The 24,964-nt window shown below is 31.8% G+C and overlaps 2 protein-coding genes across 2 annotated transcripts; one reads left to right on the top strand and one right to left on the bottom strand.

The window, feature by feature from the left end:
- The first annotated feature begins 13,673 nt into the window (after positions 1-13,673).
- On the top strand, positions 13,674-17,979 carry LOC137811313 (putative U-box domain-containing protein 50). The gene is made up of 8 exons (XM_068613001.1): positions 13,674-14,227; positions 14,315-14,427; positions 14,577-14,701; positions 14,791-15,220; positions 15,704-15,844; positions 16,037-16,567; positions 16,757-17,461; positions 17,684-17,979. Exons 1-8 carry the CDS (start codon positions 14,062-14,064, stop codon positions 17,882-17,884), a joined length of 2,412 nt encoding a protein of 803 aa, XP_068469102.1. The 5' UTR covers positions 13,674-14,061; the 3' UTR covers positions 17,885-17,979.
- Positions 17,980-18,075: 96 nt separating this feature from the next.
- LOC137811315 (nucleobase-ascorbate transporter 11-like) lies at positions 18,076-23,668 on the bottom strand. Its single transcript, XM_068613002.1, has 10 exons — positions 22,639-23,668; positions 21,539-21,636; positions 21,259-21,429; positions 20,811-20,911; positions 20,426-20,561; positions 20,167-20,217; positions 19,711-19,998; positions 19,342-19,576; positions 18,894-19,174; positions 18,076-18,623 (listed from the first exon to the last, which is right to left on the bottom strand). The coding sequence occupies exons 1-10, from the start codon at positions 23,255-23,257 to the stop codon at positions 18,396-18,398; spliced, it is 2,208 nt and encodes a 735-aa protein (XP_068469103.1). The 5' UTR covers positions 23,258-23,668; the 3' UTR covers positions 18,076-18,395.
- Between the last annotated feature and the right edge of the window lie 1,296 nt (positions 23,669-24,964).

Raw genomic sequence — 24,964 nt, forward strand, 5'->3', positions numbered from 1 at the left:
TATTATTCATAAAGAAAACTATTTTTATCATGCATATGATATATAACAAGATGATGGTAATTGAGTTAATGTTTTCATAAGTGATTCAGTAGTTTTATTAATAAGGTTAATTTTCAGTGGAGTCTTTCATGGTGGTGAGAATGAGTTCTACCTTTCAGTTTTCAAGGATTAGTCTTCATGTTTTTAGTGTACTACATTTATAATCTTTTTTGTGTATATATTTAGTTTTTCGTACATAACTTACAGTCTTTATTACTTTGATCTCAACAGGCTAAATTCAGTTCCTACTAGAGACTGATGATAATTAATATAGTTAGCAATTGAAAACTAAAAAAAAAAAATAGTTGATGTGGTTAATTAGGATCTGACTACTTAAAAAATTTGTAAAACTTAACTATTATTTTATTATCTGTATATAATCTAAGTTTTTAACATGTCCTATGTTGTCTCTTTTTTCACTTCCTCTTAGTAATATATACTTGAACTGAATCAGAGCATCGGAAAATAAATGATAAGAAATTGGTGTAGATTTGTAATAGTTGAATATTTGAAAAAAAATATGTTAAAAAAATAATTTAATTTCAACATCATTAGTGCTGAAAGAGGTGACAGCATGTATTATGATTAAAAACAAATGATAATTATAATCTCAATCAATAACAAGAAGATAGAAAACTTAAATAAATATGAAGCCCTATCTTTTTTGTTTTTTAAGATTAATTATGAGATTGTGGTAAACTTTACTAGGGTTTATGATTTACTATGGTTGATATAACTATGAATAAATTGAACCGGCCCTTCTGGTTTACAACCAGATCCATGCATAGAGTCAAGAAATTTATGTTATCGATGGAAGTGATTGTATATGAGGCGTATCAATCGGCTCATTATAATATATATAAAACTCATTGAGACTTGAGAGCTGTGATGCATTCAACCTCAAACTTGTTTTCTTTATTGTTATTAAAAACGAATGTGATAAAAATGTGTTTTAAGAGCGTCTATAGCTATTGCACATAAGGAAAAATATAGTATATGATTATTTGTATCCAATGACATAGCCCATCAAGTTAAGTATAAAAATACATGGATTTTTATGAGTAAGAGTATTGGTTTAAGAAACCTTTAATACATCGAGACTTTTAATATTGTTATAAAAAGTAAAAAAAACAAGTTTATATTCTCAGAATTTTCTTCCTACTATTTATTTTTATATTCCTTCATCAATGGGTTAAAATAGGCTAGAAAGATAACATTACTATTGTTGTTTGAACTGAAAAATAAGGTCTTTTTAATCCTTAAAACTTTTTTCTCTTCTTTTATCTGAAGAATATTCCACTCCCTTAAATTTGAGTAAAAATTGATTCATGTATAAAAAGAAAAGCACTGAATATTTTACAGCCATTTGTCTTTTGAATTTTTGTGATCATAATTTCACTGTACCATTATTACAAACTACAATAAAATTACAAACACGGAGAATTATTGAATAAAAACTAATTTTATAAACAAAAATAATTAGTTGTTATATAATTAAACTAAAAAAATTATTAGTTTCTAAACTAGTTTATATTATTAATAAATAATTTTTAAATTGGTATCTAATTAGTTATCAAAGTTTTTCTACTAAATTTAAAATCTAAATAATTGGTAGCTAATTAGATACTAATTTAGAAATTATTTATTAATAATAAAAATTAATTTAAAAATCAATATTTTTTTTAGTTTCTAAAATAGTATTTAATTTAGTATAACAATTAATTATTTTTTATCTTTAAAATTTTTTTTTATTAAATGATTTTTTAAGTGAAAGGGATTAAAGAGCAAATAACTAAACATGGTTATATCAAAGTGCATGTGAACAAAACAAGTACTAGTCAAAAAGTTCAACTCTATCTTCCAACATTGCTTTTACTTGCTAGTAATATCTATAAACCAAATTTTGATAAATTACATAAAGTAAAACAAGTGAACCTGTTAAAAAAAAATTCTAGTACAACCTATATTCTTTATTCATTGAAGTTGTCTTTGATCCCAATTTTTTAAAGCATAACTTGACTCTCAAATAAACCAAACCTACATGTATATGTGGTTTTCTCTCTTTGGAGGAAGAAGTGCATGGACACACGTAAATGAAGGATGAAGAGATAGATATGCACGTATTAATGGCTGATTCGTTGGGTCTTCGGTGCAACACCAAAACAAGCAAAGTACATTTTTTCTTCTTCTTTATTTGATGATAAATTACTATACTAATTGTGAGACGTGGCCTCTAGTTGAGTTTGTTAATGGAGACATCTGGTATATCTTATGACACCTTGATCTTTTTTCTTCTTCTCATGAACTACACCTACTTGTTCTTTGCTACCTATCAATTTTGGAACTGGTAATATCTTTTATTTCCATGTCTAAGTTCTCACCTTCTTAAATATGCATGAATAAGAAGTTCATAGCTCATTATCAATCATCATATATACGTAATGTTAAAAAATACTTTTAAGATTAGTTCTACATGTAACTTTTGTGGATATCTCTAATGAAATTTATAGTAAATCACTACAAGAAAATCATGAAATAGAAATTAATTTTTAGAGACCAAAATAATTAGTTGCAATAGTAACTAAATTAGAGACCATTTTAAAAACTAAAAAAAATTGGTTTCTAAATTAGTTTCTATTATTGTTAAATAGTTTCTAAATTGGTCTCTAATTAGCAACCAAGGTTTTAGAGACCAAATTTAGAAACTAAATAATTGGTAGTTAAAACTTTGGTTGCTAATTAGATACCAATTTAGAAACTATTTAACAGTAATAGAAACTAATTCAGAAACCAAATTTTTATTTAGTTTCTAAAATGGTCTCTAATTTAGTTACTATTGCAACTAATTATTTTGGTTTCTAAAAATTGATTTCTATTTCATGATTGTCTTGTAGTGAAGTGTTCATACTAAAATATAATTTCATCCATATAAAGTGCGATAACTTAATATGATGGATAACAATAAGATAGAAAAAGAAATTAGAAAATATTATTTTTCTTTAACTTCTTAAAATCAAACAAATTATTCATAAATGTAAAGTTAAAATAATAAATAATCTTATGTGATGGAAATAAATAAGGGAATGAAAACTTTTTTTTAACTCATAACAAACGTTTTCATGTAATTAATTTTTTGATTTCACACTTTCTTTTAATCCACTTATGCAACTTCTTGACTATATACATTTTAACTGATGAGATAAATATTTGAAGTATTGTTGGAGGAGATACAACTTTTTCTGGAGGATTAAGGTTCTTTCTTCAACTCATGTCGTTGTAGGCGGGTGATTGAAAAGAGATTGCTACCAATGTCAACCTAGAGAGACGAGGGGTTCGAGTTAAAAGCAATCTTTGTTGTTTGTGTAGGGTATTAGGAGTCGACAAGTCATCTGTTCTTCAGTTGGAGAGTCACTTGGCTAGCTTGGAATCTATGTTACGCTTGGTTAGGAGTAAGTTCGGTACATCTTCTCTCTCTTAAGTCACATTTAGTGCAGTTTAAAATTCTTGATGTGACTACTTCAGTTAATCTTATTTTGGGTAATGTTTCGATTGCGTTGGTAAGCGATATTTGGAGGCATAGAAATAACTGTTTATTCAATGGAGGAGTGATAGACTATTCTGAAGTCTTCTCCTTGGCCTAGGTTAAGGCTTAGTCTTGGATATCGTCAAAGGTACCTTCAGCGAGTTTCTTGTTCTCTGATTGGTGCCTAGAACCCCTAGTATATATGTACTCAATTAATAGTTGTTGATAGGGTGGCAGAGTTGGTCTTTGAATTTTAAGTCGTTTTTTAGGTAGTTGTGACAGAATAGGCAGTCGGGGTTTTATCAAGGTGTATGTCTATTTAGCTTTGTACGAGGGTTTGACCACCTCTAAAGTGGGTCACATTTATTACATCTTTTCTTGTTGATAAAAAAAAAAATCTGAAGTATACAAAATTAGTGAAAGTTACTAATTGAGGAAACTAGTTAGAATGGTGCTAATGTTATTTGATAGTAGAGTAAATGACGGTCAAATATTTTGAATTTTGTGAAGGTGTTCAAAAATTGGAAATTATGAATTTATAATGCAAATTTCTGTATTTAGTTTTTTATTTTTTTTACATATATGTACATTACTTATTTAATACAATTATTTTCTTGTTTATAAAAGAAAAGGAGATATTTCTTTTTTATTTATACTTTATTTTTTTTATGTTTCTCCTATGTTGTAAATGGATAATTTTCAATGCATAAAAATATGGACAAGGATTTTATGATCAGATAGTAGAAGAGAAGATTAATTGTCAAACACAAGTGTGTATTCAATATATACAAAAAGATTTAATAATAATTTTTATAATGATACAATTCAATGATGATATATTTATTTGTTTAATATAATTGCAAATAAAGATAATAGTTACACATGTAACTTTACAAATAAAATGTTATATTTTAATAAAAATAATAATATATTATGATGGATTTCCTCGTATAATAGTTCGTTTAAAAATATGTTATTAATATAAATATTAAAATATTAATATATATATATATATATTAAAAAAATATTAGGTATATTTGTTTTAATTTTGTGTTGAAGATGATATTTTAACTTTCTTATATGAAATATCTATAACAAACCTAATAATTGTTAAAATTACTTGTTAATGTAAGCAAATTATGCATTTAATTCACAATAATTTGAATATTGCATGTAAAAAAAAGACTATAGTTAGCTCTAAAAACACTAATCACACTTTGTCATAGAAATATTCTTAAAATTGTTTGTTACAAGCTTGGGTGTAGTAAGAACAGTCAGATTGGTTGATTGGCCGAACAGAATTGGGTTAATGCAGAAAACTTTTTTCAACAAAAGGAATTTACGTTGATCTACAATCTCACTTCAAATTCTAGATACTTAGGAGAGACTACTGGTGTTGTCTATATGAACTCTAAAGCATGATCATAAAGGTGAGATCAACTTGCACTGAGCAGAAGTATCTTGAAACTCAACATAGTAGAAGCCTTTAGACTAAAGAAATGGATTTGCTGAGTACCTCACCCAAAGTGTTGAACGCAAACCACTAGTTGAAGAAGATTTAATTAGAGTATAAATAATAGAGGTAGAAGAAAAGAGAGGAGGATAAAGAAAAAAAGATTAAGATATTTGAAGAATTACAATATTACTTGTTTTTTTTTTCTTTTATCCATGGATTCAATAATTAATCATACTCACCATAGCTAAACTTTTTTGTGTCGGGATATAACGAATAGTAACTTGATTTTAGAAATTAAAGTTATTGAAAAATACCTTGTGGTTCTAAATTACACCAAATCAACCAAAACTATTAGTTATTGGGAACAGAGTTGCTATTGTGGATGATATTGTTTTGTAATTGATGTAGGGGTCAAATGTCTTTGGTCAATGGATTGATTAATATGTGTTATATTTATAAATAAAAGATTAATGGATTGATTAATATGTGTTATATTTATAAATAAAAGATTAAGGAATTAGCTTGGTTTGAGAAGTAGATCAAATGAATATAATTATGTGTAAGAATAGGGAAGCGGGGGCAGTAGTTAGTGGGTAGTATTAGGACAACAACCAAACTCACAAACTGTCGTGGTTATCAAGGAGTAGGAGTCTCAGTTGTTATGCTTTGAAGGAGTTGCAGGGGAATGAATGACTTCAAATGATGCAGGGGCCGCTAATGAGGGTTAATGGAGGTCGTCAGATGGTTTGATGAGTGGGAGACATTTTATATATATATATATGAATGTTGTTTTTCGTTAATAGATTTATTATGTTGAAGGCTTTGTGTGAATTATGCTCATGTTTTTGTTATAAGTCTTAGAGTATCTTATGGGGAAGGAAGATATAGTAGGAATGGAGTATTGATAGAAATATTGGGAATTGTATATCCATATGATATATATTTGTTTGTTGGGTTGAAAGGATGGAATGAAGGTTATGGTTGTAGGTTTTTTTTATAAGGGTTAGAACACTTTTGAAGTGCTCCATTTAATTTAATTATTTATTTACTGATAAAAAAATAAATAGGGAATGAAGAGTTGTTTTCAAGTCTCATTCTCTTCCAACACTTTGTCATTCTAGATAGATAATTGCATAAGCTATATTCATTTTCATTTGACTTTACAAGTATGATCTCCTTCATAATCTAAGTAAATTTATAGTTTAAAGTTAGATATTACAATTTATTTTATGTATAGGAATACATAACTATCAATTTTAATTACTAGAAGGATACAATAATTATTCTCTTGACTATATTATAATTGACTTCTTTCGAAAGATATATTATTAAATTTCTTTTGTATTATTGTATGAATAACCATCTAATAGTTGTTATTGTGGGTAAGAAGTTGCCAATATATATCCAATTACAATGTTATTAGCCATAAATTTATTTATATAACATGGAAATTAAATTCATAATAAAAGTGTTTGATATGGTTTTCATTTGTTAGCATAAACTTGAAATATTTTCATTAATAATTTTATTTAATTTAAACTTATCATATATAATAAGGTGCAAAAGTCTAACTTTTAATATGAGATAATTATTTTTAGGATTGAAGATTTTTTTATTAACCAGAAACAATAAATAAATATAGATTACTTAAGGGGTGACCCAATCTTTATAAAAGAATTAAGAAGAAAGATAAAATAGGAAATCAACTACTAGTTATTCTTTACCCCAAAATCAACTAAAGAAGTATGTCCTTGACAACAACTAGGAAATAACAACACATCAAACACCGAAACACATATAGACATAAACAAATCACCAAACACTAACCTCCAAAAATATTAAAGGTTTTTTTTTAAAAAAAAAACCTTCACAAAAAGTACAACACCTTAGAATACCATAAATACGACAAAAAACCATATATAATCTTTTACACATCACTTTTGCTCCTCCATGAAGAGTATATAAAAGAATATTAAGAGTGATCTAATCCATTTAAAAATCATCTACTATACAAAAGTGAAATTAAAAAAATTTGACTCCAAATTTAAAAAAAAAACATTCTACATCTCACCATTAAAACAAATTTTATCAGTTGATAAACAAACTTACAGTATTTATAGTGGTCAAATAATTGATTTCATTAAACAAATATGAATAAACGAGTTTACATTATTCATGATTGTCAATGACTAATTTTATTAAATAAATTTGATTGGGTATTAATGTAACAAGTAAAGAAATTAACATAGTTCATTTTTTTTATTAACAATAAAGAATCAATAAATATGAACCACTTCAAGTGTCCTTATACAAAAAATGTGTATTAATCTTCCCTAATGACAAAAAACCAACATAATAACTCTCTTGTCAAAAACCTCAACAACCAACAAAAGTAGAAACCAGCAAGGTACAACATCAAGAAACCAACCTCATACACACCAAAGGATCTGGACAACAATCAAAATAAGAGAACGAAACAAAGCGTGACTTCGAAGTAATTCAAGACCAAACATTTACTTGAACCAACACAAACTAACTAACTAATATTGTTCATAATCTTCAAATAACCGTCAAACTAATCTTGATCAAACAAACTTACTAAACAAGTTTTACAATATTCCAAATTTTTTGGAATACTGTAAAAAATCTGATAAAAAAAAATTCCAAATTGTTAAATGATCAATTTCATCAAATGATTAGTGATAAAAAAAAATACTTTATACTTAGTAAAAAAACTTACATTATTTCTTCTTCTTAATAATTCCATATATGATTATCCAAATAATGTATTACTGTAAAAAAGTTGAAGAATGTGAAACATATAATTAAATGATAATTCTTGAAGTAGTTATTTAAAAAGAAATTACACTAAGAAAGTTAAATGATAATCCTTGAAGTAATAATTTAAAAAGAAATTAAACTAGAAAATTGATAATATCAACTAGTGGTGGTCATGCACATTTGAAGTAATTATTTAAAAATAAATTAAGTTAAAAATTTAAAAATTAATGTGATAGGTGAGTGACAAATAACTTGATCAATATCAAACAGGTAAAATATAAAATATAAAATTTGAATGAGTAGGGGTAGAACTAATTACTATTTCACGATTTTTTATTTCACGATTTTCTTGTAATATGATATCATGCATATTTAAAGTAATTATTTAAATATAAATTAAATTAAAAATTTAAAAATTAATTTGATCGTCATGAAACTGAGTGACATGACTGCATTGCTAAAATAACGTTTTGATAGATAGATATAAAATATAGAATTTTGAATGAGTAGGAGTAGAAGTTGTGTACGTAGACAATGAATCTGTTTTGCAGGTATCGTTGGGTTGATTCTGATGACGCAGCAAGCAGCGGCAAGTTGCATATATCAGGTGACTGCTACCTTTGCTTCTTCTTGTCTATCCCCTTTCCTAACGCCATGTGCCATCACACGTGCTAACTGCACCAGACAACACGAATGTGCTAACTCTTTCTCTGCTCTACCATTTCCACACTTAAATCCATATGCCACATTAAATATTCTAACCAAAACGTGCCTCTCTGTTTTACAACATGCTCCATTGCTATTTCTACATATCTCTTCTCTCCACTTTTTTATTTCAACTCTACAACCGAGTCAAGTTTTGTTTTACACTTTGCAACCATGCTTTTAAGCTTCAAGGACACCTCTTTAAGCCAAACTAAATATAATATGCCACCTCCCCTAACTATATATATATATTCTGCAACTTCATCTTCCACCTCCCCCTAACCTATTTAAGACGTTTCAAAAAGAAACAGAATAAAACATTACAAGAGAACAAAAATCTAATTATGAAGTAACCTAAATATGATTATGAAGAAGCGGCTTAAACAGCTTAAACTATTAAGAAGTAAATTTAGTTCTAACTCAATTTTATAAAATCGATTTAGAGTTTAGGGGTGAGCTTTTGTATACTTCTCTCACATATCTGTCAACTTGTGTGTATTATATAGTCTGATATCGGTTTATCAACTTATGTGTATTGTATAGTCTGATATCAATTTATCAACTTGTATATGTATTGTATAGTAGATACTCTGATATCGATTTAATAACGAATGATATGATTATGATAAATTTTATATAATTTATAATAAGAAATTTTAAATCTATCTTAATTTTATAATATTAAATAATAGAATGAAGTTTATATTCTAGATATTTTGATTCAAAATGTTTATGGTATAATAATTTTGAATGGTATATTGTTGGAGATCCCACATCGACTAGAGATTAGAGTCTTTCATTGTATATAAGTGGTGTAACGGGGTGTGTTATATATATAAAGAACTTTAAAAAAGTAGAGAAAGATGAGGTGAATTGATGAGTGGATGATGGTTAATGATATGATATGTATTGAAAGTTATGATGATTATGGGGGTGTGATTAAAGTTTTTGAAGGATGATGATGAGGAGGAAGTAGATTCTTAAATTGAGAGTGGAACCAAGGGATCCTAATCATGGTTCTCATCTTCTTTCTGTAAAGATTAAGGTGTGGCTTTTGACCATTGACCCAGAGGCACGTGCACCGCATCCTTCTTTTCGTTCAAAGCGCAGAAACGATGATTTCGGCGACGCACGTGCACTCCCTTGTCCCGACACTCACTAACATAATCATGCCTTAACTCTCACCTTTGCATTCTTTATTCTTCCTTCCCTTTTTTAATCTTCTTTTAATACCCCTCAAATTAATCCCACGGTTAATTTTAATCTAAACCCACGTTAATCATATCACACAAATTCAAGTGGTACCCACCATGCACGTGACCATGCCTAAACTGTAACTTCATTTTTAAGCTTTTTTTTAACCTCAATGCACAACCAAACACTATTTTATTATCCCAACTCACTCTTCTTCCTTACTCAACACCGCCATTTAACATGCACGGATTAAAATAAACTATGCTTTGCTCGATCAAAGTTTCACTTTATGTTTTCCCCGGTCGGATTCGTATCATGCTGATTAAGGTCAAGGTCCATCAAGACTAATTACTATTTATAATATATTTTTAATTTTATTCATTTATAAATATATAAATAGGTAGAATTATTTATATTATCACTTAGTATTAATAGAATGTTAATATCGAAAATAATGAAATCTCAAAGTGTCTCTTATTAAGAAGCCCAAACACGGATATGGACACAAATACGACATGGATACGAAAATACGGTTAAACTGAAAATTATAGAACACGGAACACGGCTATATATAAATTAAAACGTAGTAATATATTTTGTTATATGAAAAAATATCAAGAAAAACATAATGTTTAACTTTTACTTTTTGGAGATTTTAATATTTTGTTTGATATTTTATTTAGATTTTATCTGAGATTTAGTCTGGAAGAGAAGAGGTCTTTAAAACACTGAATGGCGTCTTTTTTTCTAGCTTTTCTGGCGTGTGCAATGCATCTTTTTTTCTAGCTTTTCTGACGTGTCCAATGAGAAAAACGTGCCTCCTCCGACGTATCCAGAAAGAGGACCATTTTCGGCCCAATATAAAGTGTCCGACACCGTGTCGGACACGCTTCCACCGTGTGTCCGTGTCCGTGGTATATCGGAAACACCGACGACGTCTTTCTAGCCTTATCCAAGCTTCACACGTCTCTTACAGATACCATTTAAATTAAAAGAAGAACATAAAAATCATTTGGAGAAGAAAAAAAAAATAGACCAACTAATCGATAAAGAAGACTACCGTTCTCTTCACTCGAACATGTTCTTTAACAATTTTATACATCTTCATTTATATTTTCAGTATCTCCACTTCCATGTATATCAAAATTATGTTTCTATTACTGTTCACAATTTAACAACACAATTCACACTACGTGTTTCCAAAATTTAAAACATTTGACTTTTCTGGGCTCTGTTTGCTTCGTGGCTTTGTTGCACTGTAGATAACTAAATTGGCCTCAGAGTCTCCACTGATTCAAAGCATAATAAATGTTTTAAACTTAATTTTTAAAAGATCAAATTAGACGTTTATTTTAAAAAACATATATAAATTATGACTATACTACGAAACATGGAAAAGAAACAACATGGCATTGATTATATAGGTCACGTTTTAAATGAGAGAAGAGAGAGTGAGGTTACATATATGTAATTAAAATGTATTAAAATGTATAACAAATTAGCATTTTTAAATAAGTTAATTATATTTTAAATTTAAAGTGAAATAAATAAATTGTAAGTTAGAGTTAATTTTAGTTATTAACAGTTTAAACAAACTATTAAAATTTGTTTAAAAACATAGGTAGGGATAAAAAGGGACAATGTTTGTATAGTTGAAACGATTTTTTTCTACTTGTGAATGCGTGAATGTTTATATTGACAATGCTTGATTAAAGAATGTAAGAAGAGTGAGAACTTCTCTAAGTTCTAATATTAGAGTAAATTATTTTTGTTTTACCTGCAAGTATCATTTTCAAATATTTTTTATATTCAATTATAGTGACGACAGGAAAGAAAATTTAAGAGAAAAAAAATAAAAAATATTTTTTTTGTTTAGCTAAATAGAAAATAAAAATGATAATGAAAACAGAATTAAAATATATATTTTTCTTATTTCTCTCCTTCTTCTCAAACATAGGACATGCATTTAAGAAATAAAAAATCTTCACAAGTGCTAATCGTCGCGTTCTGTTTCTCCCATTAAGAATGAGGTGGGTAAGATCAAATACGGCCCAAATGAAAAGAACAAAATGCAAAAAAGAAAAAAAAAACTCTTGAAATTGAATTATTACTATTTACACTCTTTCCTTTATATTAGTGACTCCCCTTCTTATTATTTTTCCCGAAATACCCTATCGAAGCAAACTTCTCTCATCTTCTTCTCCCTCTTTACGTACCTTCATTCTGAAGAAAAAAAACGCATTCTCCGTTTTGCCATGGAATTGGTACCAAAGTTTACAAGATCGAAGTTAAAGTTTCAAGAATTTTTGGGATGATAATTAGCATAGACGAAAATACACTTGATGGTGTGTTTTTGGTTTTGGAATTAAATATGAGGGAAAGAGATTGGATGATGGAAGAAGGAGTGTGATTAGCATGTAGTTTGCGGAAAAAAAAATGAGAAAATGGGTGTATCAGTATAAAGGAAAGTGTGAATAGTAGTACCCTAAAATTTTAATACAATGCAGCTATGGTCCATTCATTTGGATAATAAAAATTGGGCTTTGTTACGTAAAAATCATGGCAAATTCTTCTTGCACCTTACTAGCTGTGACCTGCAACTGATTGTTTTGAAATTTTCAAAATTACCATTCATTTCAAAATTGAAAATCTGTAATTCAAAAAGTATATTTTGAAAAAGAAAATCCAAATAGATTATTATGTTTCTAAAGTGAAATTTCAAAATAATTCGAAAATCAAAATCTCATTCTAAAAAAATGTTCCAAAATAAATAAAAAATACACTTTGAAAAAAATTCTGAAAACATATTTCTGATATAGAATTAAAAAAAATACAGAATATATTTTCCGAAAAAAAATTAAAAACACATAAATGTATTTTAAAACGAGTTTTTCATAATAGAATTTTCGAAAGTGAGTCATCTTCATCTTCTTCCTTTCAAAGAGTGTAAAGAATAGCGATAGTGCTGCGGCGGTAATGACAACTGCAATGACGACATTGGTGGTGTGATGCAGTGAGCGAATTTTTTATTTTTTTTTTCTATTAGTTAAGGGTGCAATTAGTAACAATGGGAATGTGGGAAACGAAAGTCTTAACAAACTTTATTATTAATAAAACAAATGCTGATATTCTCTTTTGTCAACTATGCTAATAAATTGAATAGCATAACCACATTATCTTTTACGGGTGAACATTTAAAATTAATTTATTATAAAATTGAATTCTCATCATTGTCTGTAGTATTTTCACAAAACAAAAAGTAAATAAAAATAAGATTTGACGAAAGACACCAGTTTAGATTTTGGGCCACACGTTTCTGAATATGACACCTAGAAAGCGTGTCTACGTCACCGTATTGTAGTTTATGTAAGTGATCATTTTGAAGTCACTTTATAATAACAAATGAAAAGGAGATTTTTTTATTATTATTATTTAAGTGTTATTTAATATAAGTAAAACGTAAAAAACAAAAAAAGAGAGAAATGAAACAAGTTATTGAAATATTATACTATAAACATAATAATCCATATCTGTAAATTAGAAAAATAGCAACAAGGTCGGTTAAAATAAAACTAAACCTGAATATCTTAAAAAAATTTATTAAAGTTTCATATGTGTAGTATCATAGACCAACGATAACATTCATTACTGATACGTATATTCAAGACTAATGTATCAATAGAAATACAAAGATTTCAAATAAATAATTTCTATTATTGAATTATTGAAATTAGGTCAGTATCAAGATTTACAAAAAAAAAAAAAGATGAATATTTTCAATATATAGTAAAGAATAGATGAGATAAAAAGACCGATTATATACTAAGAGTACATTTATTCTAGATGAATATTGATTATCAAATACTCATGTATGTAACAATAGATAATAAAATTTGTTGAGAAAATTAGTGATCATAGTATCCCAGAAAAAGTATGCACAGTAATGAGAAAAAGAAGAAAAGTGATTTGTAGGTAGAGGGTAGAAGCGTAGGAACTAGAAGTGAAAATGAAAATGCTAAGAAGATGATGCATAACGACGACCCCAGCACCCTTTGGCAATCATCACACGCCATACACAAAAGTCCAAACCTGGCCCTCCCCTTCGACCCTTCCCTTGGAAATCCCGATTAAAGTACTAATACAATACTGTTAAATCAAACACTTGTGAAACTCCCAAAAGAAACCTTTGAATTTCATCATATACAACCCTTTTTTTACTCTTTTCTACAATGTTAAAGTCTCTTTCAACACAACTCCGAACTTACCTTATCATACGTGTGTACTGTGACATGAGTTTCACTGGAATTGGTCTTGCTTCTTGTAGCTGATAGGGAGTTGAAGTTTTGTAGCTTGGAACAATCAAATGGATGCAATCCAAACAGAGAAAGTCTATGTTGCTGTTGGTAATGATGCACAGGATGGATTTAAGACTTTGAATTGGGCTCTCAAGAAATGGAATTCTCATCCAATTTCCGTTGTTATTCTCCATGTCACACACAGCACTCCCATGGATTGTGTCTATACACCATGTAAGTTGGACTTGTTTATCGGCTTTGTTTTTATTCTCTGCATTGAAATTCAATTGGGTTTAGCTTAGTTTTGTGATTGTTTTGCAGTTGGGAAACTTCCAGCAAGATCTGTGAGTGAGGAGAAACTACAAATTCTCAGGAAAGACGAGCAAGAGAAAATCAACAAGCTGCTTTCCAAATATGTTGCTTTCTGTGGCAAGGTGTGTACATTTTAGTACTTCAGAAGTAGTGTTCAATTACTGAGATGATATGAAATGATGTTATAGTTGCTAAGTCTTACTCAGATCATATGAAACGAAATTATGTTATAGTGGTTTAGTCCAGTTACTTCTGTTTCTGCATGTTACAGGTGCCAGCAGATATTCTTGAAGTTGAGAAATCGGATGAGCCATTGCAAAAGCGAGTCATAGACTTGATCTTTGGTCTAGGAATAACCAAATTGGTCATGGGATTTTCATTCATGAAGCCCTCCATGTATGAAATTTCCTAGCGTTTCTTATCAAAGAATTTCAGTTTTCAAGTAATGCTAAATTGTCTGATTTTTCCTTGATATTTTTAATTAGGAAATCTAAAGGTGCTATAAGTGGATTGTTCTATGTTCATCAGCACAAACCTTCTTTCTGTGAATTGTTCATTATTTGTGGGGGGAAGCAAATTTTCCTGAGTGGAAAAAATGATGAGAAAATCATGGAGGATGATCAAGGAGTCATGGTTGCAAGAATAAGAGATAAGATAACCTTCAAAGATTGGTTAGATAAATGGTTCCATGACAAAACCAACGATTCTCTAGATAAAAGTGAATCACTTTCCTCAAGCAATTTGGAGTCCCCAGTGAACAGAAACCGGTGGGAATTTTACCTGCAGGAAATTGAAAATTATTATCAAGAATTGTTATCTTCAAAGTTGGAGGAAGGAAACTGCGGGCTAGATAATGACGAGTCACAGATTGGTCCAAATGAGCCACATGTTACTGAACACAACAATTATAATAAGGTAACTTTACAACAACGACAGATATTTTTCCTGAAATATGTGTGTGGCCTTGATTAATGCTAATATTTATCTTCTTTGTTCGCTTTCGTTTTGTTTCTTCTAGGGAGTTGTTAGCTGATTGGTTCACTTTTGCATATATGTGCATATAATGTGATTTGTTTTCGTTGTACAATATTGAAAAAGAAGGAGCCTGTTTGTGAAAGTTAAAATACCCATCTTTCTTAAGAAAACTCTCACTTTGACTCTTGTTAACATTTGATATGTATGTTGAAACAAATTGATGAACGTTGGTATTTGTGCTAATATCTTGTGTTTAGTTTTCAAGATATGGAACCAATTTTCAACTCTGAATCTTGTCCTAACTCTATGATTTGGTTTGTGTAAACATTGAAAATATAATCATTTACTTTATGGATGTCCTTGTTCCCTTTTGAATGCACGTGGTGTTGTAAAAAATAATGGCTAACATTGTACCCTAATCAGAGTGGTGCAGAGAAAATTGAGATTCTGAAAAGTAAGCTGAATGAAGCTCAGAAGACGATCCTATTGAAGAGGAAAGAGGCGAAAGATAGTAAAGAGAGGCACGCAAAAGCTGAATGGGCAATTTGTTTATGCAACAGTCGAGTAATACTCTGTTATACTCAATAGTTCTTAAACTACCCATTTTATTAAGATTGGAATTTTGTTTGAATTTATATTGATATATGGATTAAAGAAAAGATTAAACATGAATGCATGTAATGTTATAGTTTGTAGGGATTTGTTTATCTGTTTGTTGTTCTTGCATGTGAGATTCACGTAAATTGTAATGGTTAGGCTGAAGAAGTGGAAGGTCGAATTCGAGAAGAGGTGAGTGCTAAGGAGGAGCTACGGAAGGAATGGGAAGCGGAGAGAGAGCAGACGGAGGAGATGAGAATGGAGGTGGAAGAGAGGAGGAGGAGGCTCAGTTCCCTGACGGAGGTGCAATCGGAGCTCTCCAACAGGCTTCAAATATGGACGCTAAGCAAGACGCGAGCGGAGACGCAGCTCGAGAGGGCGGTAGGGGAGAGAAGGGAGATGGTGAGGGAGATCGAGGAGCTCAGGCGCCAGAGAGACGTGCTCAACCGAAGGATCGAGTTCTGCAAGCAGAAGGACGCCATTGGAATGGCCGCTAGGCTCGCCGACACGTGCTGCACCTTCCGCGAGTACACGGCGGAGGAGGTCCGCTTGGCCACCGACAACTTCTCCGAGAGGCTGAGGTTGAAGTCCGGCGGAGATTGGAGCAATGTGTACCGAGGACGCTTCAACCACTCCACCGTTGCCATCAAGATGCTCCCTTCTTTCTCCCTCCAACATTTCCAATCCAAGGTGCACGTTTTTTGCTAGATTCAATTCTTATACAATTCATTCAAATTCCACGTTCAAAGCTAAAACTATATAAATAACTGGTTCTGTTTTTAATTTTCATACATGTGATTTTAGAAATCAGAATCGATTATAGGATATTAGAAACAAAAGTTAATGCACATAGAATACCAATTTAGACTACATTTTCAGGTGAGGGTTCTTGGTGATATTAGGCATCCTCATTTGATTGCTATGGTGGGGTTTTGCTCCGAGCCCAAGTGCATAGTTTTGGAATACATGCGCAACGGAAGCTTAACAGACATGCTGTTTTCTAGGAGAAAAAACCGCGGTCTAAGATGGCACGACCGAATACGAATTGCCTTAGAAGTTTGTTCGGGCCTGGGCTTTCTCAATGCAGCGGAGCCAAGGCCTGTTATTCACTGCCATTTGACCCCACCCAAAGTACTCCTAGACCGCAATTTGGTTGCAAAGATCACGGGCATTGGGCTCCATGATTGCCGTGACGAACAGTGTAACGTTGAGTCAGATTTGCGGGCTATGGGGGTTTTGTTAATGCATCTTTTGACAGGAAGAAATTGGGCCGGGCTCGTTGAGGAGGTGATGACAGTGGATATGGGTAGAGAGGCTTTGTGTAGCGTTCTAGATGAGATGGCTGGGCAATGGCCACCAGATCTAGCAAAAGAACTTGCAGGCCTGGCTTTTAGGTGCATGTCCACCAAAAGCAAACCCAACTCAGAACTGAGCATTGCAAAAGTCTTGGAGGAACTGAATGAGATAAGGAGAAAGGGAGATGAAATAGTTGGAAGGGAAGGACGAAAGGCAATTATTGGTGGGTGTATAGATAGAGAGGGATCCAGTGATGTGCCTAGTGTTTTTCTTTGCCCCATTCTTCAGGTTGGCTTCTTCATCTTTTAAGGAAGTTTCTTTTACATATATATAGTATGTTGCAAATTTGCATGACTGGTCCTGATTAAATTCGAAAAATCCACTAGCCAACTGATTAAAATCAATCATTTGTTGAGTCCCTACACATAATGTTTGGACAGACAGGAAAAAGTGGAGTTAGTTTTTTTGTTTTGTAAAATTAAGGTTGTGTTGTTGTGCTGTTGGCTGCAGGAGGTAATGAAAAGCCCACACTTGGCAGCAGATGGGTTTTCTTATGAGCTTGAAGCAATAGATCACTGGCTGCAATCAGGGCGTGATACCTCACCAATGACAAATTTGAGGCTGAAACACACATTCCTCACCCCGAATCACACTCTCCGTTCCCTCATTGAAGATTGGCAGACCAACAAATCACCTAAACTTACACACTAATACCGAATTCTTTTTTTACTAGTGCTGATTTTTTGTTCTCATTGCCACCGGTGGACCACTACCTCCAAATAAAAAGTTACCAATTGAATTAGCCAGTCATGGGTAGGTTCAAGCCTAAAACTTTCTCCCTACTGACTTACCATTCTTTTTTACTGTCAGACTTGCTACAACTATGAAGTATTAACTAAATATGAAACAGCAAAAATGGAATATTTATATATGTAAATATATCGATACGTAACTACAATATTTGGTTTTTCAGCAAGACAATTTGACGTGTTAAAAAAATGCAATTTCCCAAGCATAATAAATGATCTACAGCTATCAGTCTATCACCAATCTAATGTTACTATAGTTATATTACACTGCATAATTTACGTTTGATTGCCTTCACGAGCGGCAATATCTTTCTAGCCCACGGAAGAGAACAAGGAATAATAGGCATATCCCAGGAGTGACCTTTATCTTGAAGGAATATTACCAAGATTAAAATGTGAGACTGAACAAAGCATTAGACTCCCAAACATTTAAAATTGAAACAACAGCAACACCGGGCGACTTTCTTTGACAGCGAATATTCAGATAGCAGAGAGGGATCAGTGGAAATGTCTTCAGCTCTTGACCAGACAAACACCCCTCGCTCTTCTTGTCTGCCAGGGACAGTGTTGTCCAGTAGGAATGCCACCAACAGTGTAATCACCATGTTCAAGGACATAAGAGCATTGATTGCAAAATCAAGCTTCAAGATTGAAAATGACAGGTTAGCTCATATGCATCCCAAAAGAAACCAGTTATTGCTTAATTTGCAAGAAAAACAAGCTAAAATAAAGATTTATCGTTGATGACAAATCTGCATGTTACCAGTTTCAATAAAGATAAATCATCTAGGATGTCTTAGAAAGCGTGTGGTTAAGTAAAACTTAAGATTCACATTTTCATATAAGCTATCCAACCAGTCCTCCTTTTGTTTGTTCCTTTTCTCTTTACATTTAAAGCTAAAGATACTTACTTGTTTAATGCCTGAACGGAATGGTCCACTTGATGCTGCTGCATAAGGAACCAGATAACTGGGCAGTATCAGACTTGACTCAGCCTGGTATTGTTGAAAATAAGCAGGGATAGACATGCCAAGGAACAGTGAAACGCCAACTATTGTAATGTTCCTGAAACTGGTTGATTGACTATACCGTAAATTAGAGAGGCCTAGTGCTGCAGTGAGAGCCCACATGAAACATAGTACAGAAGCAGCCAAGGCCTGTGGAATGGAAGCGAGAAGAGCACCCACTTTCCCTACAAAATTATATTTAACAGTCGTATTTTGAAACTCAAAAAATGCACCAAAATAAACCACTGCACATCCTTAGATCCATCTCAGCCAGAATGAAGAGGAATGAGAACGTATAAAGTTGGACAAGAATTTTGAAGAATGGATTTTGGCTCCAGGAGTTGTTATTTACCTATAAATGAGAACAAGATCAAGAAAGTAGCTCCAACTACCACTACCTTCCGACTTGCCACCTTGGTGATGTCAATTGTGTGCATGTTTTCTGTCAAGGTTGTGGAGCCAGTACCTGAACCCCAAAGACCAGCCAATATGCTACAGAAACCCTCAAGAGCAATTCCTCGGCTAACAACACCAGGAGTAGGAGGCCTTGAATTAACTTGCAGAGATGTAGCACGATAAGTTCCAACCTGGAAAAAGAATATGCCATTCATATAGTTACAATTGCAGTTTCATCTCCTATTGATGTTTGATCCCTGCTTTCAGCTTGAAAATTCATCTTAATATTTAAATGAGATTAGGACCTAGACAATATGATACTTACTGAATCCACAGAGGCAACAAGTGCCACTATGACCATGATTATGGAAGTCCTAAAATGGAAAATAGGGATGCCCCATTGTAAAGGGTAAGGAATTCTGACCCATGCAGCAGTAGCCAATGCATTGGAAACATCAGTCCTGCAATGCTGCATGGTATATGCATGTTTTCTACATGCATCCAACAGAATGTTTGAACTTGGTATATTAGGATTGCATCCTTTGTAATTATATGCTCCCCCAGCTGTTAAAAAGGATGCATATATCCAAATTATTGTCAAACTCAAGGGAACCTGAAAATATTAAAAAAATTAAGTTATAAGAATTATTACTACATACACATGCTAAAGGATACTTAGCCAGCACTATCCAAAATTGCTCAAGAAAAACAAAAATGAGAGAATGACATAGGTCATCAATATTAAAAATGAACAATTATCATCTTAATTTAAGATACTTACAGCATAAATTCGAAATAAATGGCGCCCAAAGATAGATATTCCTCGTAAATACTTCAAACAAGAGAAAAAGAATGAGAATGAGAATGAGATTTTGAATGCTCCTGAAATCATTTAATAAACAACCAAAAGCCCATGACCTGTTTACAACAGAAAGCCTCTAACATACAAGAAGTAATTTTACAAATTACAACAATTAGAAAACCGTTTCAGATACAAAATATCCTGTATTGGTGCTGCTTAAAATGCACATACGACTCACCAAAGTGAATATCAGAATCAGTGCTATCTGTGGAATTGTAATTTCTGGGCAAGTGCCTGCTTGTGGAAAACCGTAGCTGAAGAATGCTAATCCTACAGCAGCAACAGTTGGGGCAACCACAATTGGGTTGATTAACCTAAAATTGTAAAGAATAAACAGATCAGGCTAAGTTGTTTACAGTCCTCAAGAGATAAAAGTTCAGTAGCTTCTACAACTTCACTGATCAATATAGATTCCCTTTATGTATATGATCAGTCAGTGTGCTAATGCTTACACATGTTAAATATTAAGCAAGGAAGTAATGCAGCAAATTAACAACCTTTACTAAATCAAGCACAAGACAAAAGATATTTACGAACTTAAGATATGGCATGCAACTTCGTACCTGAGTAGAACAGACATTAAACCACTAAATCCCAGGATAGATTGGAATATTGAACCAACAATTATAGCTCCTTGGAGTTCCCTCATTATGTGTCTAAATTTCTGCAATTACAAGGCTTTTACATGTAAGCTGAGAATACATCCAAACTAACAGAATAAAAGTCAAAGTTTTATGTGATTTGTGAATAAAGAGGTACATAATAGGAAAAGTCTGTTAAAAGAGAACTGATACATAACAGCAGAAAGGATAAAAGAAAATTTATGCTGGTGATTCAGATATATGCAAGTTTAAAGGTAAACAAGTCATGTGAAAATTAACACCTAACTATAGTTTCTGAAGTAGGTGTACTTGAAAAAGCATATAGTTTAAGGATTTAGATAATATAATTGTCTGCCTAAACTAAAAGGGCCTGAAAGTGATGCGCTAATGAATTAAGTAATGAACTTACATGCTCGGTAAGATTCCGATATTCTTGAGCATTTATGATAACTAATGCCGGTGCTAAATACACAAATGAGCTCCCTTGAACTAAGGGCAGTCGAGTACCAAAGTAGGAGTGCAGTATTGTGGTGATGCCAGAAAGAAACAGCATTGTAGAAATTACGGAAGCAGTATCCTTCTGTCCTCAGCAATTAATGTAAAAATAAAATGAATAGATACGAATAAAAAAAACTATTGATTTTCTTAGAGTAACACGCAGTAAACAGTACATAAAAGCATATACTTACATCGGTTCCACCCATGACCGGTACCATAACTAACGGAATCAACACAAGAGAACCGGTTAATGATAGATAGTGCTGCAGGCCATAGTAGATAAGAGGTACTGCAATTAAAAAATGCAAAGACTGAGTAAAACAAGGAAAAACAAATTTGCCACTTACAGAAACATGACTATGCTAGTTAATCTTGTAAGTATTGAGATAATAATTAGTTAAGAGAATGATATGGAAGAAAGAACTGGGAAAATGGGTTCTTTCAGAAAGTCCTTTAATTTTGTGACTAGTATCTCACCCATGTTGAAGGAAATCAAGAATTGGTATTCTTAAATGAGATTTGTCTTCACTTCCTTTGACTCTATTTGGAAAGAAATCAAGGGGTTCGTCTTGCAAGTAGAATGGAAGATGTTGGTTGCAGACAAGCATCCAACCTTACTAAGGCCCAGGTAGGGTTGGACTCATTTGGAATTGGAGGTTTAATTTCTCAAGAAGGCATGGATGGTGGTAGATGCTGAAAGGGGGATTGTTGGTTGCCCCAATAGAAAGAGTTGCAACTTAACTAACACAATCCTACAGAAACCAAAGACTGATAAAAAGGTCATGTTTATAAGAGAAAGGCATGAATGTAGCTTTCCATCAGTTCTATGAAATCCTGTAAATAATGGACATCTCTTCTCTCACTTTCCTAATTTTGCACACATTCTTATTTTCTTTCTCCTCTCGGAAATGATCCTCAGTCAGTCACGGAAAAGAAATTAGCAACTGGGGAGTATTCTTTCTCTCACTGATGGAACACACCACTACAGACCAATTCATTCATGCAGATATAAAATGAACTAATTGGCAAGCATCAAAACATCTAACATGGGGAAGTTAGCAACATACCACTCACATTGCTCAACTTACAGCATTATAGTTAAAAAAATATAAGATAGAAAAAAACACGCCCTAGAAACGTGAATTTTTCCACACACATTCAAATCAACCAGAATTTTTTTCCAAACCATCCAAAATTGGCATCCTAAAACATAAACTCATAAAAACTAAAGAAATGAAGGGTGAAAAAGAATCTACAACTGACAGAAAAAAGAAGAAGAGCACAAACTAACCAATCCCCGGATTATCTTTGAGCCCGCACTCCAATGCCAACGGTCCCCGCCACCCTCCATCACGATGCTCCTCCCCTTCCGGAAACACATTGACCTTAACATCCCCATTTCCCTCCTCCCCCTCCTTTTCCTCATTCACAGGAGCAACTGCGGAGACTCCATGCCCATTCCCCTCCCTATTCACCACCCCATTATTGGCATTACCATTCAAACCAACTTTCCTCTCACCACCATCACGTTCCTTCTCTTTTCTCCCCCTCTCATCCAAAACAACACCATTCTCAGCCCTCGTGGCACCTCCACGAGACTCTGGTTCGATCTCGTTTCGTCTTGTCCTCCCCACCACTGGATCTATCTCTATCTTGGGAGATGACCCTCCTCCCTTCCTCTCAAAAGCTTCAAACTTTGCACTCCCACTTGTCCCTGCTTCCCCTGAGTAATCAGACACGAAACCCGTTCTTTTCGCCCACGACCGTAACTCTCTCGGGTTGTGCTCACTTTGTGCTACAAAAGGTTCCACTTTGCCTGCTACTCCACCTTGTTTCTTCCCAGTGCCACCCCTCACACTCATGGCCACGTTTCTGTTCAATGATTCCGAGTTCAACGACCCAGTTTCCATTGACACCCAGTGACACTGCTGAACTCTATCCAATTTAGTATAAAGTACAGAGTCGAGATTGCGGAAGCACAATGGAACTAAAATGTTGTGAAAATGAAGAAGAGAATTCAGTGTGTAACAGTTGAAAGCGACGGTAGAACGAAGGAAGGAGTGGAATTACCGAAACATCCCTGTGGAACAACTGTGGCTCATAGTTTATTGGGTGGAAATGATGAGATTTACTATGCCTGGCTCTTTGCTTATCCTTCAAGTAATCTTCTTCTTCGGTGACCAATTACAAGCTTCTGAAGTGGCTCAGTTCAATTGATTCACACATTATCATGAGAATGAGATGATGAAAAATGGAAAATTGAATGAGCACAGCTAAATCGGTCCAATACCATGCCCATCATAGTTACTTCATTAGTATCTATCTTTCTATCTACACGTTTCTTCCTTTCTACCATTTTCAAATCCTTTCAAAATGTTAATTAAATTACTTATTATTAATTATGTTATAATTCCAAAATTACTCTTCTCATATTTAAAACTTAAATAGTTCAATTTGATATATTCTCCGATTAAGTTAGGAAAGAAGAATTTTATATCATTCTTTTCAAATTTTAACAAAATATTTTAGAAGAAAAAATTAATACATCATCCAATTAGAAAGAATTTTATAAAATAAACAGTAAATATTTTTAAAAATACTTTATAACTAATAAAAAAGTAGTCATCTATGTACACATTATGTGAGAGAGAATAATTCTTGTTAACATATTTTATAAGAAAATGATACAATAAATAATAATTACTCTAAAATTAAAATTAATATATAATTAATATTCAAATATTTAAGAATTTAAGAATTTCAATTAAAAATTTATATAATTTTTTAATATTTATTTAAAATAAATTAAAAAAAAAGTTTATAACATATTTATAAATCATCATTTTGTCATTATTATTATTATTATTATTATAACAACAACAATATTTTAACGATAAAGAGAAGAGATATTGAAATTGTGATAATAATGATTATCGTGATGTTAATATTAGTGATTCTAATAAAAATAATATATATGTATATATAATTATTACATTACTGCAATTATATTTAATATGTTATTGACATCACCATATTAATGTATCAATATATCATAAAGTTTTCCACAATTATCCATCCACAATAAATTATATGATATTGTTTTAGTTAAAATTATATATTTATTCAACATAAAATGATTTTTTTATGTGTATATTCACAAGGATGCATATTGGTTTTCAAGTAAAATAAGTGCAATAAGGGTTTAATGGTTTAATGGTTTTTATAATTATTAGTTATAAAACTAGAATTAAGTGTAATAAGAGTTGGGTGTTTCTCTATAACTATTAGTTTTTCCACCTTCCTTGTATGACATGACTACAAAGCTTGAGTGTACACTTCAACCATTTATGAAAATGTTTAATCACAAGTGTACGGAAGTTTTTGTCAAAAACATAGAAATTTAACTAGACTAATTGAAAAAGAAGATAAAAGAGAAACTATAAAATAATTTTGTGAAAACATCGAGGCAAATCTATAGGAGGATTGTTAAGTTGGGTATCGATATTTTGACATTTCTATTGAGGTTGTTCCAGATTACATCCAGCTGACATGATAATTTTAATATTAAAGAAAGAATGTGTGGGTTCAGTTGCTGAGTTGGAAAAAGAAAACAAAAT

Source organism: Phaseolus vulgaris, chromosome 2 (genome assembly GCF_000499845.2).
Source record: "Phaseolus vulgaris cultivar G19833 chromosome 2, P. vulgaris v2.0, whole genome shotgun sequence".
In the NCBI taxonomy this organism is placed as follows: domain Eukaryota; kingdom Viridiplantae; phylum Streptophyta; class Magnoliopsida; order Fabales; family Fabaceae; genus Phaseolus; species Phaseolus vulgaris.

Bases quoted from the DNA above. Each gene is read 5' to 3' on its own strand.
- LOC137811313 (XM_068613001.1), top strand. From the start codon at position 14,062: ATGGATGCAATCCAAACAGAGAAAGTCTATGTTGCTGTTGGTAATGAT. The intron at 14,702-14,790 runs GTATGAAATTTC...ATTTTTAATTAG, and splicing joins TCATTCATGAAGCCCTCCAT to GAAATCTAAAGGTGCTATAA. The intron at 17,462-17,683 runs GTTGGCTTCTTC...TGTTGGCTGCAG, and splicing joins TTCTTTGCCCCATTCTTCAG to GAGGTAATGAAAAGCCCACA.
- LOC137811315 (XM_068613002.1), bottom strand. From the start codon at position 23,257: ATGGAAACTGGGTCGTTGAACTCGGAATCATTGAACAGAAACGTGGCC. The intron at 20,218-20,425 runs GTGAGTCGTATG...TCTTGTTTGAAG, and splicing joins TGATTCTGATATTCACTTTG to TATTTACGAGGAATATCTAT. The intron at 19,175-19,341 runs GTAAATAACAAC...ATAATTTTGTAG, and splicing joins GATCTTGTTCTCATTTATAG to GGAAAGTGGGTGCTCTTCTC.